A 21,658-nucleotide genomic window follows, 5' to 3' on the forward strand; every position below is an offset into this window, starting at 1 on the left:
AAGTGATAAGCAAGTGAAGGAGGACGAGTGTAGAGCGCAAACCCTCAGGACTATGTTTCTTTAATTATTTTCTTTGTTTTATTATTTATCTCACTTCCTTACTTTAATCATGAAATAGATCTACATTTCTTGTCATAGTAACCATGAGATGATACCATTACCAACCACTTTATTACTACTACAATTACATACTTTTGCATTTGCACCAATCATCAAATCAAACTTTTAGTTTTGTTATTGAGAATTATTGACAACTTGTACAATTACATGATTTTAAAAAGAATTCTTACCATGCTTGGACCAAATTTTAAGAGCATATTATTAGCTCAAATTTTTGTTACTTTATAATTTTGCTTTTTGTTTCTAGTTTATTCTTTTTCACCATGTATGTACCATCATAGGTGGCAGCCTAGGCCTCATATGATTATTCATTACCTAAAGTCAACATAAAGTCAAAAATCAAAGTCAAGCTAAAATCAAGCTTAAAGCCAAATTACTTGAATAAATAATTTAAACACATCTAAGGTTAAAACTAATACAAATTCCACTTAAACACAATTTAATTGAATAATTTTAATCCCACATCGAGAAAAACAACTCTGAGTTTAAAACTAATACATCTAAAGTTAATAAGTGATGCCAAACAGGACCTAAGTTTCTTCTCTAAACCAGAGATCATATCAACTTAACATATAGCTAAGCCAAGCTCAAAACCACAGCAAGCCACAGATCATGATCTCATAGTTCAATCCTGGTAGTAGAACATGTTTAGGAGGGCAATGATGACTTACATTAACATTGCAGGTTGTCATTTGATGTAAAACCAATAATGTTTGTTGTTCATATCTACATGAGCAAACTGGGGTCATTACAACATTAAATACAACCAAATGACAACGGTACATAATGTCAGAAAGAAAACAAAAAAGTAAAAAGCCGTAAAATATGTCAATTGCCTGTCAACTAGGAAGAGGACAGCCCAACTCCTTTGAAGCAGAACCAAGGAAGGAGAGAGCCAAGCCAGTTGCTCGCCGGCTGCGAGCTTCCCATTTGATGCACTTCTCAATGTTTGCATGCCAGTTGGTCATGCCCAGGCTTCGGTATGAGGGATCGTACAAATGTAGCGTCTCCGTATTCGTATAATTAGATGAATTGATGGGGCCGGTATTCATAATATCTCGAAGAACAGATATGCTTAGAGCTCTCACAAGAGCGCTGGGATGAGAAAGACAGCGAACGGTAGCGGACAGTCGGCACTGCATGTAAATGTTGGCTTGTCAAGTTTAAGAACATTAAAAAACAATGCACGAAGATTTGCATGCATACAATATCTAAGGCCTAAACTGTAATAACTACACATATGCTCACTTTTTAAAAGTTAACATAGTGATATTATTTATTTGATATGAAAGATTTGGATGATATAAATATAAATTATTTATTTGATATGAAAGATTTGGATGGTATAAATATAAAATATCAAAGTCGATGGCATGTAATTAAAATGCATTAATGAATAAGAATGATGATTTCAATAGCAGCATGAGAAATACTTTGAGAAGATTTGTAAGGCCATCAGCTACTGCAAAACCGGTTTCTCCCCAATTTGCTACTAAGTGGACTGCTCTAGCTGTCACTTCCAGGAGCTGCATATTTTGTATACAAGAGAAATTTGAGTTGGAACTAAGACATGATCCATGGGAACAAAGATGAGGCATAATATGCAAGATGACATGTCTTTAAACAAAATCAACTTTTAACAGTCAATATGGCATCAGGCTCCTTAACGTTTACCTCTAGCTGTGGTAGAGTGCAAGCTTCACCATCAACAAGCATCCCATCCGTGGCACGAAGGAGAAGATCGGAGGCACTTGCAATAACTATTAGTGTCTCGGGGCTTCCCTGACTTCTCATGAGCTCGACAATCAACTTCACGATTCGCTGGTTGATCCTCCACATTCTTTGACCTTGCTCATCATCTCTTGCAATCCATGGCTGCAAATCTCGTTCTGCCTGTGGATAATAGACAATCATAAGACAGAGACAGAAAAATAGTCTTGACAATGGAAAATTCTGGTACTGCCTTTAATTAACAGCTCTAGAGAACAGCAGGGAATGGGCATTAAACCTGAAGAACAATGGCAGTTGATGCTTTTGTGGGAGAAGCTGACACGACATCGCAGAGGGCATCAATAACCTACACATGAAAGAAATCATCAAAATTCAAACCAAATCAGAATTAAATCAATGAAATAAAAGTATAAGGGGAAAATAGAATAGATGCTACAAAGTTATTGTCACTGATAAAACTATGCCAAAGATGATAAATTAATGACACTTTTACATGCATCCACAGAAGACGCAAGTGACTGCTCAATTCTTTCCATAGTTAACAGATTCTAGATGTTGCAAAAATTCAGTAATAACAAAAGATAAACATTGTCAATAACCATTTTTCATGTAACAAAATGAAATGCTAAGGATTTGCATCTCATTTCATCCATTTGATAATATAGTTTATCTATAAACAAGTAATTATTTGCAACACTGGAGATCAAAAGTTGCGGCTGAAGTGAATCCATCTCCATGACTTTTGCTCCTTAAAACAATAAAAAGAGCTAATTGTACTAGTGTTTTGGCGATAAAACTATAATAAACTGTGAGCAAAAGCACGGTTATAAATCTTAGAGGTATAATCAATGCATTAATTAAAGGAGATGAGATGAACAAAACTCCTAATCAACAAAGGTCCTATAAAATGTATGCTTCGCTCCCGAGACATAAGGCTATAATGAAGATGCAGAGCCATATTTTGTAAATATTAGATCGGTAACAGCATCAAGTTCTTTCCAATAAACCCAGGCTTTATAATCAAAGCCGAAGAGGATGAACAGTTATCAATTAATGACCAAAGCAAGATGAGGTAACCATGTGGCAGATGAGAAACAAGAGCATTATAGTGGTTCAATGAAATGGATCAAAACAAACATTTTTAGCTAGCTAACAAAATTGCCACAAATTAATGAAGGTGGTTTATAATGATGAATCTTCAAAATTTTTGCTGCTATGTTGTACTCATCTAAAATCCATCATGGCGACCGCCCCCCTCAACCGAATAAAATAAAAAATTCACAATGCAGGAGAAAGTGGTGAAATGCCATATCCATTAAACTATCAAAGCTTTTGAACTTCCTTAAAATAAATCAGCATTGAGAATTTACTAGTAGCAAAGAAAGGCTTTGCTTTAAAGACTGAAGGGAAACAAACTATCATCCTTGACCAAGACATTTTAAAGCTTGTTAAGACCGCATGCAATCAGACTGAATCTATTATTGATGATAACATGAGAGAACTATACCTGCCTCCACCCTTGCTGAGCAGATGTACTTTCTGCACTCATTTCTGTTTCTGGCGCAGCAATTAACCTGTGCCATAACAAAGAGACAACAGAAAAACATATCTCCTGCTTCTTAGTGAGTACAGATCTCAGAAAAGCTTGCGAAGTGCAATTGAATCCCCCATTCCTATCCATAGTAAGAAAGTTTGCTAGGTTAGATGCATCCTCAGAAAAACGTTCCATGCTCTTCTCTGACGTTTCCATAGCCATAGAATTTATCAACTTTGCCTCCTCACATTTTATAGAGTCCTTAGACTGCATGGATCCATTATCCTCCAACCTTGAGCTGATAGTGCTTGAAATACTTTCTGGATGTTCACCGGTTGAACACAATGAGCTCTGTTTTTTCAGTGGTACAAGTACTAAATGTGCTTCAAGTGGCTCTGCCTTGTCAACTATAGAGGCAACCGTTTTACCATGCAAGTCAATCAGATGATAAAGGGAAGCAGCTCTTGCACATATCTCACTATCCCATTTGCAACTCATCAAAATAGAGAGGGAATTCATGCAGGCCTTTGATCTTCCAAATAACTCAGAAACATGGGCAGCAACCATAGCTGCAGCCACAATCTCATTGGAACTATAACTCCATGAGGTGCCAACCGATGATGGCTTCAATGAGAAAAGAGCTTCTAAAATTTTAAGAAACCTTCGAGTGTGTTGAACTGCCGAACTCATACCATCATATATCTTTTGAGAAAATCCATTTGTTTTCGCTGCCTTTGCAACAGGAGTTTCAAAATCTAGATGAAAGCCATTTTTTGTGATCAAAGGAAACAATTGAAGTTCACAAGACAATGCACATATAGCAGCCAAAACATATGAATCAAACGTTGCAGCAGGACCTTGTTTTCGTCGGTTTCTACTCCTCCCAGAACTTTTAAAATTAAGTATCTGCAGTTCATCAGCAACCTCACCAGAAGAAGGTGCCGTGCCAATAGACCTCTTGGTTCCACTCGGTAAAGCTTCATGGCTGATACACACAGTTAGAACTACAAACAATAGGCGAGAGGCAAGGTCCTCAGATGCACATGACTCTAGGAATAAAGAATGAATCATTGTGCGGAGCTCAGCTACTGCAAGGTTCTTACTGTTGGACAGCACACCGCCATGATTTCTTGACTTTTTGGACTGCTCAATAGATGTAACATGTGGGAATGTTCTTCTAAGTATCGCTTCAACAATAGCAACAAATATTCTCATAAGACATGCCTCTGATGGACTTCCTTGAGGTAGGTACTCCAGCACTTTTAGCAGAGGCAAGTACAAGCCCCAAGACAATACAGGAGGTTGCAATGGTGCTGCCACTACTATCTCAGGCAAATCAACTGCTGATGAACTCAGGGGAAGCAAGCCATAAGCCGCCTCCCAAATAGTACAGATCCTCCATTCCACGTCAGGGCCATGAGCACATAGCATTGAGGCAATTCCTTGAGCAGTTGCCTCAATAGTGGCCTCAGCAGCAGGTACTTCCAGCTGAACATAAATAATTTTTATTCAAATTTAAATGAATAGAAAAATGATATCATTAAAACTGCAGAAAATGAATCCTTCACTTGAATCACTATTTCAAAATTTTGCTTTACCTGTTTCTTATATGATATGTAGCCAGCCAAGGGTTCATGCTGGACTTCAACTCCTTCCGTGTGCCTCAATGGTGGGAAAAGTAGCATGGGTTGCGAAAGTATTCGAAAGAGCAAAGCCGCTGCAGCATCTGCAGCAATACCCGTCCTCATTGACATTGCAGTCCCAATTGCACGTAAAAAATGTAAATGCATCCAGTTTCGTGGAAGCTATAGACAGAAAATGAAACAGTTAGCATATACAAGTCATTCATAAAAAGGATAACTTAAAGAGCAATCTAAATGGCAAAAAACTGCTATAAGGTTTGTCCAAAATATTAAAGAAAATACTGAAATGTCGGTGCTAAAAATATCAGTGTGAGGCACAATTATGCATAGCAATGGCAGCTTGCTTCTGCTTATTTAAAAGCATGCGTGCAAACAATTATGAGAGATTATTTATATGAAAGCTGACAAAAATTTTCTTTTAGTGTGACGGTTTAGTAGACTAACAGAATCTAGCCGAAGGATGAGAAACAAATGTGAAGTACGTCGCAAGGACAAGATGACAATTGAAGGCTTCATCAACATAAAGACAAAAAAATCATCAAGAAAAAGATGAACAGTGTGGGAAGAAAATTATTAAATTCACAATATTAGCAAAATAATATCTTTATCCATGTTGAAGAACATGATCAACTCCGAAAAGATATCTATAATCCTTTTGAAATCTTTATGCAAAAAACTAACTTGAAATTATTGAAATACAAACTCACGACACCTCATAAAATTGAATGAAGTCATTTTTTTCATTTTTTTTTTCTTTATAGATTCATAATGATTGGGCTGGTCAAATTGGTTGGCCAAAATCAAATAAAGTTGATCTGGATTCTTTTCTATCAAAGTAAAAAGGATTTGAAGTTGACTGCTAAAGAAAATCAGCTGGGTAGCCCATCAAGCAAGACACGCAAGCAGGGGTTTCAAGGTTGCACAAGAGCAATAGGTGTGTGCATCTTAAGCAAAAAGGGGGTGAGTTTTGCGACCTGAAAAGCTTGGTGGACTGAAAGGAGCGAGTAGAGCAGAAGATCATTTATCCGGGAGGATAAAAAAGGTAGGGTTGGGAGCGAGTAGAGCAGATCATTTATCCGGGAGGATAAAAAAGGTAGGGTTGCAAGTAAAAGCCATATGAGCAAATAGTGGGAACAAAGCTCGCGCTAAGACATGCATGATGTGGAGTTTCGTATAGTTCGTGGTTAGTGAGGAAGAATACAACAAGTAGAGAACATAGTTATGAGGGCAAAAGCAAACACTGTTAGGTTAGAAGAGCAAACAAATTTGATCCATTAGAACAACAAAGCAGCCCACAAGTGTGCACAGTTAGCACTACAAGATAGTCTCGTTATAAGAAATGTTGAAATTCAAAATAATGCAGTATTATATTATTGATATGAAAAGATATTATAAATAGCCTTTACATAAATCCTACAACAGGAAAAACAATAAAAAAGAAATAAAAGGAAAGGAAACATATAACACCTAATATCTCTAATTAATAATTCATATTAATTATTTGAAGATAAAAAAATAACATAAAATAGGAAAACCTAAAATAGAAAATGAAATAAATCCAATCCAAAAAAATAAATCTAAAATAGGAAATGAAATAAAGTTATATTAGAAATTAAATATAATCCTCATAACTACTAACAATAATAAATTATTTTCTAATATAACTTCTAACAAGAAATATAAATTATAGTCACTTTTTGTTTTTTTTAGAGAGTGTAGAGATCACTTTGTAAATGCTTGATAGCATTGTGTTTTATAACTTTTTTTAGTTTTTAATGCAACATGCAACATGCACACCTTCAAAGATAAGAGTGGGCAAAGTTTATAGATGAAAGGATAAAGGAAATAGTCAAGGGTATGTTTGCACATGCGACAAGCGGTTTGAAGCAATGGCAGCAGATTATCACGAGCTGAGAAGATGCACCACAAGTGAGACAATGGTGCACTAAGGATTGCAGTGATTAAGAAATGTTGCAAGTCAAAGCAGAAGGTATGATCTGAGTAGGGTGCAGCATGAAGGAGCACTGAGGATTGCAAAAGGCACAAGCAATGTAAGAAGTTGGACGAAAAGCAAGTGGAACTTGCACCACATATCAAGTATAGGAGATGAAATCAAAAGATGAACACAATTCGAAGAGTGAGTTATTTCTAATACAAAGTAATTAAATGTATTGTATCTTTCTATAAGATTTTTTTTTCCTGCATTTCATATAGAAATATATTAACATATGATACTCTTTCGAATAAGATAATTAACACAAATAAAAATTTAAAATAAAATTTGAAAAATTCAAAGAATTATGTCTCTGCATGGAGGGTTGGTCTAAAGCAATGGTTAATTGCATCTAGTGTATTTTCTGTCAACAACAAGTCTTTATCCCACTATGGGGTGTCGGCCTTTTTCTCCATTGAATCCTATTGAGTGTCATATTTCCATTTAATTCTAATAAATTCAGATCATTTTTTTACAACATGCCCAAATCTTTTAGGTTGACCTCAACCTTTTTTAACATAAGTCGAACCTAACACACCAACTCCTCTAACTGGATCATCGGATGACAGACATTTACTGTGACCAAACCATCTAAGATGATTTTATCTAATCTTGTCTGCCACTAGAGCAACATCAACCCTTTCAAGGATATATTCTTTCCAATTTTGCACATAAGTGTAAAGCCACTCATCCACCTAAGCACTCTCATCTCAACAACACTTAGTTTTATACTTCTCTTTTATAGGCCAACATTCTTCATAAAGCATGCAGCTCTTACGACCATCTTATAAAATTTTCAATTTAAGTTTACTTAGTACTTTCTATCACACAATAGGTCTGATGCATTCCTCCACTTCAACCATCTAACCTAAATTATACTAATAACATCATCATCAATATTACCAGCACATTGAACAACAGAACCGAGATATCTAAAACATTCACTCCTTTTAATGACTTGATCGTCTATTATTACAACCCCACCACTAGATCTACTATGATATGATTTGACATAGAAATCAACACAAATTTCATAGAGCAAAACATATTTTTTATTTCAATAATCCAAACAACTCACACAAATACAAAAGATAAGCAACTACAATTCGAGAGGTAACTACAATTCGAGAGGTAACAATTCGAGAGGTAGGCGATCTCTCCAAATTCCTACAATTTAGAGGTAGAAAAGCTTTCCCAAATTCTAGACCTAAGACTCACAACTCAATTCCTTGCATAAAACCTAACCCTAAACATAATAAACTTATTTATACCCAACAACAACAATAATAAAAGACTAAATTGCCCTTAGGCATACAAAAGACAAACTTGCCCTTAGATTAGGCATAGATTTTACAATACCCCCCACCCCACCACCCCAAAGTAAACTGTTGCTCGATCAAGTCAGGCGACTTTCACCAATCCTTTCCATTTAATCAGAAATTTATAGTGGCCCAGAGTAGTTCGAAATGTTGTCTTGTGCACATCCTTCGGCCGCATCTGAATAGGTTGGTGGACTAATTTCCAGTCAAGCTTAGAGAATATAGCAACCCCAAACGACTCATCACGTAGCTTATCGATCACCAAAATCTTTGTCAACTTTGTATCAGATGTCTCTTCCCTGTTTGTCAACTTTACTCATGCTTGTTTCTGTTTGTTAAAGCCGTCAGATTATTGTATTATTTCTCCCAAGTGTTGACGCCCAATTCCACTCATGATTTCTTCGCTCGATACTGCAACTCTCGATACGCATAAAGTAATGATGTTGTCCTAATGTTGCGCGAATCATTCTAGTTGTTGCTGTTGGAGTTTGTTCCCGCTGCTATCGCTCGACCTCGCAGCGGAAGGAATCAGTTTTGTGTCAAACTCAATTATCTTCTTCATCACTTCTTCTATTTGCATAATATCTTATCCACATTTCGAGCCACCTGCCTTCATCAGAAATTTCTAATCCCCCCCAATCAGAGCCTGGGGGGGGGGGGGGGGGGGGGGGGATGTGAATGTTTTCCCGCTCATGTTCCCCAAATTCAATCTCTTTCCATTTAGGTTTTGCAAATTAAGCAGTCGGCAAGGCCTTGGACCACGTCTCTATGAGTCGCTTCATCATATCTCGCATTTCTTCTATACTATCGAATTTGCTCCATTCGGTTCTCTATGAAAGAAGACCTACCTTCCATGGCTGATAATTTTTATTCCACTCCCAATCTGACACATCTTCCTCCAATTTCTTCTCCAAATCATCTATTTTCTGTCATTACTCCTAAAAAAATTTTCGATCAAATATCGTCGAATTTCCAAATAGTCTAATTCACAACGTGAGTGCTGCAAAACTGCTATCTAGCAAGGGAATCTGAAGAAATTGTGTTCTGAGGCAAACCATTAAAAAATCCAGAATTTTCGAGTTCTAAAATGGCGGGTTCAGTCACTCCATAGGCCACGTTCCCGTCGTTGCTTACCAGCTACATGAACTGCGGTCGTATCGCACGAGGCACGCCGCAATCCCGCCCTCAGCACCTTGCAAAACATGATTCACGCAGTTCGACGCTTTCCTTGGTGTCGAAGCCGAGCGCTGCGATCATAGGGACGCGACTGAATAGCACGATACTTTCCCATGTGACGATCTAAAGCAGGAGGAGAAATACATGATCCCTTGTCCTCTACGTATGCCGTGATTCTTCCCAGTTAGCTCAAATTGCAACTGTTTCGTGAGGTAAAGTCACGAATCGTCCCCATGCACGATCCATCCCACGTCGCAATCACTTCGCCTTGTCTCCTTCCCAGCGAGCTCTGACCATCTACGATCCCAGCACTGCCCTCCCAGGTAGCTCTGATCGCGACTCTACCGGGTCTCTGTACGCCGATTTAAACCACACGGGATCATGGCTTCGAAGCCTTCCCAATGCGCAGCAGATGGAGCGTCGGGTCTCGATAAGCCGTAATCCCTTCGTCGCGTTGCCCGAGACTATACGAAAAGACGTCAAATTGATTGGCTCTGTACACTAAAATCTTCGCCTTGTAAGCCAACCGCTGATCGATCCTCTCTTCTGTTGATCCAATTCTCAAAATTTTGAGCTCTGATATCAATTTGATATGATTCGACTTAGAAAAGGATAAAAAATTTTCGTAGAAATTATGGCAAAACAGATTTCTTATTTCAATAATTCAAACAGCTCACACAAATACAAAATATAAGCACCTACAATTTGAGAGGTATGCGATCTCTCCCAATTTCTACAATTCGAGAGGTAGGAAATATCTCCCAAACTCAATACCTAAGACTCACAACTCAATCTCCTGCATAAAACTTAACCCTAAACATAATAAGCCTATATAACCAACAATTATAATAATAAAAGACTAAGTTGCTCTTAGGCATACAAAAAACAAACTTGCCTTTAAACTAAGCATAGACGTAACATATTACAACTAAAATTACATTCCATGTATTCAATTTTAGATCTATTCAAGCAAAAACCTTTAAACTCTAACGTTGACCTCCATAATTCAAGTTTTTCCTGAACTTTTTTCTAAACTTATCCACAAGAAGGATATAAACAACGAAAAACATACACCAAGTTACATTCTCTTGTAATTCCGACAATTCGAGAGGTAGAAAATCTCTCCCAAACTCAATACCTAAGACTCACAACTCAATCTCCTGCATAAAACTTAACCCTAAACATAATAAGCCTATTTATACCCAACAATTATAATAATAAAAGACTAAATTTCTCTTAGGCATACAAAAAACAAACTTGCCCTTAGACTAAGCATAGACGTAATATACTACAACTAAAATTACATTCAATGTATTCAATTTTAGATCTATTCAAGCAAAAACCTTTAAACTCTAACATTGACCTCCAAAATTCAAGTTTTTCCTGAACTTTTTTCTAAACTTATCCACAAGAAGGATATAAACAGCGAAAAAATACACCAAGGTACATTCTCTTGTAAATATCCAATAAGAACAACCATAACTAAAGCAAAAATAATATAGGCTTCAAGCCGATCCCAAATGTAACCAGTTGAAATAGGAAAATATTTAGTCAATCCTCCTGTTAGAGCACAAGTAACAACTCTAGTATATATATCTTTAATGACTTGAATATAAGTCGTATCAACACCTTTTTTTTCTAGAACTCTCTAAAGAACCTGTCTTGGAACCTTCTTATAAGTTTTTTCTAAATCAACAAAAATTATACATAAATACTCTTTACTCTCTGTACTTCTCCATCAGACCTCTTGATAAATGTATAGCTTCCATAGTAGACTTATTAGACAAATCCAAACTGATTTTGAGAAATTTTTGTATCATGTTTTTATCTATGTTCAATTAATCTCTCCCATAATTTTAATGCATGACACATTAACTTAATTCCTATATAATTTGCACATATAATTTGCACTTTGCACACTCTTGTGCATCCCTTTGATTATATGTCATATCAACACCTTCTTTTTCTATAAGTCTCCAAAGAACTTCTCTCGGAAGCTTCTCATAAGCTTTTTTTCTAAATCAACAAAAAATCATACGTAGATACTCTTTACTCTACTTATCCATTAGACCTCTTAATAAATGTATGGCTTCCATTGTCGATTTGTTGGACATAAATCAAAACTGATTTTAAAAAATCATTGTATCACATCTTAACCTATGTTCACTTACTCTCTCCCATGATTTTAATGCATGAAACATTAACTTATTTAATCTATAATTTGCACACTCTTGTGCATCCCCTTTATTCTTAAAAATAAGGACTATAATATTCTTCTTCCACTCCACAGTCATCTTTTTAGTTTTTAAAATAATACTTAAAATTTGCCGACCCCGCTTAGTGGGATAAAGATTTATTGTTGTTGCTACTGTAAGCCAAGAAATTCTCAAATCTACGAAGCATTTTCACACTTCTATTGGGATACTATCTAGTCCTACTAGCCTTCCGCCCTTCATTTTTTTAGAGCTTCCTCAATTTTCATTTTATTAATGCGACTATAAAAATAAAAGATTTTATTATTATTAATGTCATTAAGATCACTAAAATCGTAGAAATAGAGGCAGTTAGAGTCACAAAAAATAATGTATTAGTATCAACATTGGATCTAAAATTATCCATAAAAAGATATCAAAACTTCATTAAAAAAAAAAAGAATCAAAATGAAATAGTGAGAAGGATTGAGGAAATATGTCTCAGAAGTAATTTAAAAAAAAAGTTTACAAGGCACCCAATAGTTCTTTGAGTGAAGAAAAGCAATTCAAACCAAGCTATGATAAATATAAAAGAAAGAGAGATTCTGTTGAATTCTAACAAGTTTAAAATAATTCTGTCCTCTGATTTTTCCAACCAAATTTCTCTGTATGCTTTTTTTTATTTGTCTCAGCTTAACCAATGACCACCTATTTATATACAAAGTTATATAAGTGTTTTATAAAATTTACTACATAGTAAAACTTCATATAGAATCTATAGGTTTAACTTGATGTGGACAATTGTGAAGCAAAACAAGTTAGATGTACAATTAGTTGCTAGTAGGAGGAGTTCCAAATTATAGGAAAGTACCCTTATAAAGTTTATTTGGCCAAATAGCCTAGATGAATTGACATCTTTGTGAGTCTCTTAAACGAATTCAATAAATTAATACTAAGCAACTTATTACTGAGGGTTGGATTTGAGCTAACTCTTAGTCAACTTATCTAAGAACGAATTCCGCATGACACAAGCCATTTGGTGACTTTAAACTTGGAAAATTTTTAAACCGTCTCTCAAACAGCAACTTTTTGAATTCAATGTAGGACCTCATAATGACTAAATTGACATGCCCTAGCAATTATGGGTGTAAAATAAAGGTAAAGTTGCATATAAGCACCCATCCGATGCCCAACATTATGCTAATCACCCCAGTAAATTAACGAGAACCCCATGCACTAGATATTAAAAACATCTTTCCATGATCACTGGAAGTAAGAAAATATACATTACATATGAATCCCCAACATTTACCAAGATTATTTTTTGTGATAAAATAGTTATCAATTCGCACAGATTTCTTTGAAGATAGGATCAATCAAGAAACTGACATTTAAACCTCAGAGAAGTTCAAGACAGTATGTAAACCAATAAATTAAAACTGCCAAGAAGCACTACTAAACTGATTAAATTCTTATGAAAATTATTATTGATAATAACAGCCTTATAGTCCCATACCCTCATTCCAGACTCATAATCCTCAGCCGCCCTGAGAAGTTCTACAAGTTGGACAGCTGCATCAAGTGCATCAGGAGCCCATGATGGAGGTGCTTCAAGAAGTCCAAGAAGAAGCCTCTGTGTTGCACTTGGAGTAGCAATGGAATAGTACCTGACAAAATGATGCAATTAAATTTAAGTTTATTTTGAGAATACCAAATATATTTGCAAAATGACTGGAATTGTGTTGAGAAACAAATGGAATAAGTATCAATATACACCTGTGAAACAAACGAGCATATGGCTCAAGTGCTGGAAGTCCTGCTACTAGGTGCTCATCTAAAGGAGTTGTAGGGGGAGGTAATAAAAGTGCAGGGACAGCAGCTGCTGTTAAATTTGCAGTCTCATAACGAGCAACTTCATCATCACAAACGCTTAATATGACACCAGCACCATTAGCGACAGCCCACCTCGGCGTTGATGGCATAAGCTGAGGATGCTTACCAGACCGTCGACTACAAGCTATATTTCATAGAATTATTAGGTTGAATAGTTTTGAATTATACCAAATATCAATCATACAATAGCTAAGTTTAAGATAAATTGAATATTGACTTAGAAGTTTCTTAGAATATACAATATAAATTAAAAAGGAAAAGATATTCACCAGTATACACCATTAATATACAACATCCGTTAAAAGGATTTTGAGAACATAACATGCAACAAAAATAAATACATGAATACTAAAACTTAGAATAGAAGGAAACCAAAAAAATGGCATCATAAAAACACTAGACCCTGATAAACTCTAATAGCTGGTATCATGACTTTTAATATTAAACTTAGTAAATCAGGCTTGAAAAGCATTTCTACTTGGTGTGATAAATGACAAACGTCCAATGTTCTCACATGAAAAATACTGTACACTACATAGGAGTCTAAAAAATTGGTTTGGTCAAGTAAAAGTAGCCAGGTAGGCCGCTGGGACTATGCCTTGTCCTAAGCAAAACCATTCAGCCAATTTTATTAATTTTCATGCCATAATAGCTTTCTGAAGCAAAAAGAATTAAGTAAAATGTCCATTTTACATGTCATTAGAAACATCATCAATCAGTTCTTAGAAATGATTTTTTTATAGTTTATGTTGCCCTCCATTAAGCATGTATGTTGCCTGTTTCGAGAAATTAAATATGTTTCCATTAGGCAGGTGAAGCGCATAAAAGATAATGAAGTGAAATTTCAAAACCAAACTGGAAGTTTGGCGAGAAAATTCAGCATAATTAACATATATTGTGAATACGAGTAATCACTAACCAGTTGTTGGAGGTTTTAGTTCTCCAGCAGCAGCATACTTCCCCATGACTCCACCACACCTGATACATCACATCAACCAAAGAAGCATTATTGCCAGTTATCTTAATCATTTAGCTCAACATATGTTCACATAAATGCAAAATTTGTACAGTTGAAGGGAAAATAATTCATCACCGTTGAATTTCCCTAATATACCTGCTTTCAAACACAAAAAATAGCCAAATTGATTCCCATATTAGTTAGGATGTTTTCATTTGACCCCCAGATTTTTCTTATTCTTTAATATGACCCTTCAATTTATCAAAATATGACTCTTTTGGTCTTGCAAAATTACTATATTGCTCTCTCAACTTAACTTTTTTGGTTAAGTTGAGAGACAAAATTAGATAAAAATAAAAAATCTGGGTTCAAAATAAAAATACCAGAAATAGTCTATTGAACAATTTGATCATTTTATTCTTTCAAACAAAAAAAGATGGATAAGTTTAATAAATCGTTATTTTGATGGAAGTATTTATATTTTTGGTGGCAGTTGCTCATGGAATAACCTTAAAACGCTGTGGGCATACAATTCTTATTCAATATCTGCAACAAGTTCATTCAAAGAATAAGGTACAAGATGATCTATGATAAAAGCTCAGGGTTCATCTTGAGCTAGGTTTCAGTTCCACCCTTTCAAAAACCTTCTATGAAATCAACAAAAGCCTGCTTGCTAACCCGCAATTCGATAACCAGCTTGTCATGTGCATACTTCCTAAATTGAGCCAATAAAATAAAGGGAAGCTCCCATTGCATTGTCATCAACAATATTTCCATAATCTAGGAATATCTCAAATATTAATATCGCTATATCTAATAGAACACTGCTTTATGCAGCCTATATTTCATCAAGAACAATAATTATGGAATCAATTCTTCCATAATGAAAATGATCAGGACAAAATCTAGAGAAACATCAAAATTTAGCTCTTTATCTTAATTAGCAATGCTTAATAATAACAGGGTGTCAATTAAGAGAAACAATTTATGATTTTCATAACCTTACGGCTCTTAGATAATGACATCTAAAGCAGCCTATTTTCATGGAAGATGCTCATCATTAAAAGATCTTTCACAACTTCATCAACAGGTGGGTTCAACATATTAAGGATACAGAGTTTTCAGCTTCATAGAGTCATGAGTTGGTATTTAGAACGTATATTCCGTAAATAAAGGTTTAAAGAAAAAAATAAATATCTCTATTAAAAAAACTGACTAGCTAATTCTAAAAAATTACTTTTTTTTTTTTTTTAGGAGGGGGGGCAAAAAAATGGGTGTCCTCCAGCTGTCCTGCAGGACAGTGAATTCATTAGTCCATGGTGAATGCCTGAATCAACATATAACTATCAAAATTCTTGCCCTCTATGAAGACATTGATAAAGACATTTTTTCAATATGATTTTATTTTGGTAAAATTTTCAATCAGGCAACACCCAATTGACAATCATGCAAAAAAAAAAAAAAGGCAAATCAAGGCCATGCACCATAAACTTCACCACACAAAGTAGTAAGGTGCTCAATTTTATACATTTTTAACATGATTCAATAATGCACCTACAGGATGGTCTAGAGAGTGTGAAAACATTTTAATTTTGAATGGTTGGAGCACTGTAATCAAATGAACTTTTTTTAGCATATAAAAATGACATCAGAGCAGTTTCAATGAATTTGCATTGAAAAATTATGCATAAGTGGTACATTAGTGAGGAGCATCATAAACAATCTAATTCCTCTTCAAGTTTGATCAATGGTCAAATATTTATGGTTACAAATTAAATTAGATCATAGAAATGGTTCTAAGATGTAGATTGAAATTGACATTTGTAATCTTGCTTGTGTTTGAAAATAGTAATATTGCAAACAAACTACATGGAAAATGCTTTCTTTTTTCAAATGAAAATATAATAGACTGTCATATATACATGATAGTTATACTGATTTCATTAGCATTAGATTTACTTCAGCAAAGCCGGCTTCAGCTCACAAAATATGATGCACAATCAAGCTTCCACGACAATTAAGTTATCAAAGATAATAGGAAGTTTCAAGATCAAGACTCAAGGGACCCTAAGATGACTAGCCAATACTGAAGAAATAAAGGTCCAAGTTCTAGATAGCCTACATCACGTTGACAATTCTACAGCTTTTAAATTATAAATGATCCTTCAATTTCTCATTATCTAATAAGCTGGAGAATTTCTTTTTTTTCCTTTTTTTGGTGGTGGGGGAACAAACAGATCCTGCATTGCTGACTTTGCAACTGAAGGCATCAAATCAAAGCAAAAGAGATAGCCTACCATCGAAAATAATCACTCCGTATTCCCACAGGTGCAGCAAGCAGTATATCGGTAATCCATGGAGTCAAAGGACGCGATGGCTTCCGCTCAGGACTATTACTGGATTCCCCTCCAATAGATTCACTCGTTGTAGCATGGCTGCCGCTACTGCTTCTTTCTGCTTCAATATTGTGGTGTTCAGATTTGTAAATTGGTCGATTGTAGAGAGTCAAGACCCGCAAAATCTCCCCACAGGCTAGAGCCCACTGTTCAGAATATTCTTTCTGCAAGGAAAGAGACAACTTTGAGTAAGGAGCTGGGAACATTCTTTCACACTCAGTAACCCAATACATATTTAAAAAAAGATTTAAGCGTTAAACTATCTGATTGTTGATTGGTGAAAGCATGCATTGACATTATATTTTGAACATCTTTACCTCAGTAGTCTGGCTGATTAAAGATATGAAAGAACTAAATGGCGGATTATTCTTGCCATACACCAAGGTCCCATCAATTATACATGAAAGAATTGGATGCACAATGGCATGCCCATGCTCTGGATGATGGAGGACGAATATTGCTGAAATTATCGAATAAAAAGGTTAGGCGTATTCATCAATGCAGAAGGAAAAAATGATATATTAATATTACTAGCATGTCTTAACATAATTGATAAAAAATTTATAGGATTAAGTTTACAATACCCAATACATCATCCAGAACACGTTTTTCCTTAACAGGATAATGTCTCTGGATTAGCTGCACAAAGAAATATTAAATCTATGTAAGATTCAACCTTCAAGCCTTCCATGAATTACACAGTCTCTGTTAGCTTAAACCAAATTTAGAATCATGCTCTCCCATTATGAAGAATTATTGGAACGAATTTTGTCAATGAACTAAGAGAAAATGATCATACCTGAGATATGTCTTCGGGGAATTGTTCCGAAGTAAATTGAGCAAAATACTCAACATAGGCCATAATTTGTACCTAAAGAAAATTCATACACACCAGACTCGTCAAAATCTAAATAAAAAGTAACCAGCAGAAACATTAAAATTCCAGTTTAACGCAAATAATAGACAATAACATTACAATAAAAATGGATCTCCTTCACTCTTTTTCCCACACTAGGAAAGGAAAAGCAGTAAATTATTGCGAGGAAAAATACTATTATGCAACTTAAACCGATAGAAGAAGTACATCAACAAGCACCATAGCAATAGTATAACAAATCTTATATAAGCCGACTAGAAAAATTGTTGAATGAAACTCATCTTGTATGTTATACTATCAGCAACTGCAAAATTTTCTTATCCTACTGCTTTATTTTTAGAGTGTAGTTCAAATCTCAGTAACTAAAACTAGCACACACAAAGTTTGGTCCATGATACGGGATTTGATAACTTTTTTTCTTTCTTAATCCTTCTTACATATTGCTCTCTTAAACTGTATCATTCTAACCATGGGCGGTGTATATCTTAAACTACTCCATTGCATTTCCCAAACGGGAAAAAAATGTACATTACAAAGAGTTATTTTAATCCACTTAGCCTAAACCTTAACATAGTTTCTTCTAAAATAGCTAAGCTACAAGTATATATTGAGCGACCATTCAAATCTACGATATCTTGCAAATTATACCATAAAAAACAACAAATAAGTCTTTATCTCTAACATAAAATCAGTTTTGTTATTTTCTCCTCACTTACTCTTATCCTTTAACATATATGACTCAACTGAACTCATCAGAACGGGCAAGATGGCAATTAGGGCCAGTCGAATATAAAAGGTTACTAGCACTTGCTAGAAAGATCCACAGCAGAATAGGGTTCTCATATCCATTATATATGCTACCATACTCGTAGCTTCGAGAGACGCCTCATGAAAAGCCGATTTGAGCAAATATTTATTTTAGGATAACAAGACAATAGTTTGAAGGATAACAAGACTAATAAAACCATTATATAGATGTGGGATCATAATGGAAAGACCAAAATTAGAAAAGAAAATACAATAATAACAATCATGACCTGATATATGAAAAAAGGCATGACATAACATAAACTTATGTTACTTATTGTAACTTGTTATCTAACTTACACTTTGTTGAACCATTGAAAACAATCACCATCCCTAAAATACCACAAGCCCACCATCAAGATAAACTGTAATTGTTATGTTCTTTTAAGGCATGTTTAAAAGTTGATATATGACAAAATAAAAAGTTTCTCCTATCCTTTTACATTCCATGAATAGGCACCCAGGAAACCTAGCCCATGGGCTAACAATTGAGTAAAATGTATGGCTCTTTCTTTTGAAGCAGTTATGTTGTACAATGGTCTCACGTAATAATGCCAGCCCATACTCCAAAATTGGCAGAATAATTTCTCATATTGTACTGGATTAATAAAAACGTAGCAAATATCTTTCATAATTCCATCAAGTATTGAACTTATTCACAAAAATTGAAGGAGCTTAAAATATTTACTTACTCTGCTTCAGGTAAGTATACATTCTTGATTCCAAGTTAAGATTTTCCAGTTCATGCTAAGCATAAATGAAGCTTTTTTTATATTTAAAATAAAACCAACAATACAAATTCTATAACCAGTTCAACAATTGTCATCAAAATAACAGTTATATGCATATAATAGAAGGAACCATCTAACTAGGGCAATATAATATTGTTTAAAATGATCAAAGGTGACTGATTTTTTTTTTTTCTTTCCATTTACATTCTATTAATCAGATAACATGAAATAAATGACAACATATTTGGTCAACAAGTAGATGCCATTAAAATAATACTTTTATTTTATTTATGAATTTATTATTTAACGATGTTGCTAAATCAAATTCCTAAAATCTAATGATAAAATTATTAAGAGGCTAGAACAATAAGGAACCAAATTGAGTCCAATACAATTATTGATGGACATCCACCAACCCTAAAAGCTTAAGTTAATGATTCCTTATCACTACTGAATATTAAAAACTTAACTCTTATTGCATGGTTGATGTGTATCTCTACTCTCAAATGAACCTCAACAATCTCCCCATAACATCCTCAATATTGATAAACATTCCCCCATCAAATGGGATCTTTTCAATACCCAAAGTGTCATGTTCCAAAAACCCATTTAATCTCATGGAGCCTTTATGAGAGTCTTCCAATTTTGTACTTGCTTGACCATGTTAGAGGCCGTTAAAAGCAATGACAGGCGCAAGCTGTATGCAAATTTTGATCTCAATCGAACAAAAAAGATATGGTATCATTTATTAAAGGGTGGAACACCAAAGGTTTAAATTGTGCTAAAACATTGAAAAATAAACACCCATCAAATAAAAAAACTTAAGCAACTGCAACCATATTAAAAACTCTACTCTTATTTAATTTTTTATGAGGAACTATGTTCACTCTTGTAGATTCCAATAACTAATTATGTAAACTTGTAATCATACTAAACAGTTTACATCTGTTAATAAAAAAACATTACACAACATCTGACAGCGAGCAAAATGATTAGCATACCAAATTTAGAATTATTATTGTGCAAAATTCAACAGCATGCAGATGTGAAGTTAATAGCTATATGGCAGACTCAAATTTTGAAAGGTGAAAACTTTTAAAAATCTATTCTCAGTACCTGTCTCTGTTGCTCATCTTGAGGTGGCGGCCACAACAAGGAGGAAAACTGAAGGCCATCGATCCACTTCTGAGACGATGAAGACATCTTATGCCCCTTGCTTGAATCCCTTCTTATCTCTGTCTATGGGAACCAAAAGACCCAATCAAAACAGCATCCACCACGCCCGGCGCACCAGAACAGGCGTAGAACTGCGCCCAGAAAACCAAAAGAAAAAAATGAAAATTCAACCAAAACCCAAAACCCGCTTGGCTCTCCCTGTCTCTCAAAAAAGCAAACCATCCTCAATCATCTCCCAGACTTAACTTTCCTCCTGACACCAAAATCATCATCGTCTACTAAACCGCATCTACCAATCGATAGAAAACTAACTCACCGTAACATCACCAGAACACCTCCAAAAAATTAAACAATTTCACTTCCCAAATTCTTCAACAAAATCGACGACCACAAACTCCTACCTCCAAAACAAGAGGAAAAAAGTAGATCGAATAATTTCACCACACACAAACATAAAGAGAGAGAGAGATAGTACAGAAAAATCCCAACTTGGAGAAGTGAAGAGAGAGCAGTACCTCGTGTAGCAGCTACTGCTGAAGCTATGCTATCCGAACTTCGGCGAGTTTGTGCCGATGGGATAAACGTCGCTGAGGAAAAAGAAGGGTGGAGGGTGGAGATTTTATCTTCCGATGAAAATTCTGAATGAAAGATGGTTTGGCATCGAGGGCACTCAATACACCTTGAAGGCGGTACTTTGCTCTCCCCAGCTTCGTCCCGTACCTACGTGGCGATGATATTTTCGCTGATCCACCCACCCATCCTTCCATCCATGGATGCACATGACATGCCATGGCATGATGCCATTAAGCTCCGCACTCTCTGCATTGACTTGATTGCCCTTGAGGAGGAAGCGAGGTTGGGGTTTCCTTCAGACGCCGACTGATCGGAGCCGTTGGGAGTGCGGGCAACGGTCAGATTCGCGCTGGAACGGAAATATTTTATTTTGTTATTTTGTTTCGTAAATTTTGGAAATAATTTGTCGCTGATGTTGACAATTTAAATGGAGTATTTGAGAATGTTAAAAAAATTATGAATTTTATTTTGATTTATCTCATCTATACTGCCATGAAAATAGGGCTGTCAAAATGGTTCGTTGTTCACGAACAGTTCAT

At 35.2% G+C, this 21,658-nt stretch overlaps 1 protein-coding gene across 2 annotated transcripts; it reads right to left on the reverse strand.

Annotated features, from left to right (window-relative positions):
• Positions 1–738: 738 nt before the first annotated feature.
• LOC110019219 (protein GIGANTEA) lies at positions 739–21,343 on the reverse strand. Of its 2 annotated transcripts, none has more exons than XM_020716802.1 (15): positions 21,062–21,343; positions 20,487–20,609; positions 17,755–17,826; positions 17,540–17,594; positions 17,273–17,415; positions 16,857–17,119; positions 14,521–14,579; positions 13,485–13,725; positions 13,225–13,375; positions 4,984–5,190; positions 3,359–4,873; positions 2,129–2,197; positions 1,795–2,013; positions 1,554–1,646; positions 739–1,256 (listed from the first exon to the last, which is right to left on the reverse strand). In XM_020716802.1, exons 2-15 carry the CDS (start codon positions 20,571–20,573, stop codon positions 960–962), a joined length of 3,471 nt encoding a protein of 1,156 aa, XP_020572461.1. In that variant the 5' UTR covers positions 20,574–20,609; positions 21,062–21,343; the 3' UTR covers positions 739–959. The 2 variants fall into 2 exon arrangements, with proteins under 2 accessions (XP_020572461.1, XP_020572459.1); XM_020716800.1 differs by having other exon boundaries at positions 20,487–20,677.
• Positions 21,344–21,658: the final 315 nt, after the last annotated feature.

This window comes from Phalaenopsis equestris, unplaced genomic scaffold, assembly GCF_001263595.1.
Source record: "Phalaenopsis equestris unplaced genomic scaffold, ASM126359v1 Scaffold000054, whole genome shotgun sequence".
NCBI lineage: Eukaryota > Viridiplantae > Streptophyta > Magnoliopsida > Asparagales > Orchidaceae > Phalaenopsis > Phalaenopsis equestris.

Bases quoted from the DNA above. Each gene is read 5' to 3' on its own strand.
- LOC110019219 (XM_020716802.1), bottom strand. From the start codon at position 20,573: ATGTCTTCATCGTCTCAGAAGTGGATCGATGGCCTTCAGTTTTCCTCC. The intron at 17,416-17,539 runs GTATTGTAAACT...CGATAATTTCAG, and splicing joins TGTTCTGGATGATGTATTGG to CAATATTCGTCCTCCATCAT. The intron at 2,014-2,128 runs GTTTAATGCCCA...TATTATCCACAG, and splicing joins CAACTGCCATTGTTCTTCAG to GCAGAACGAGATTTGCAGCC.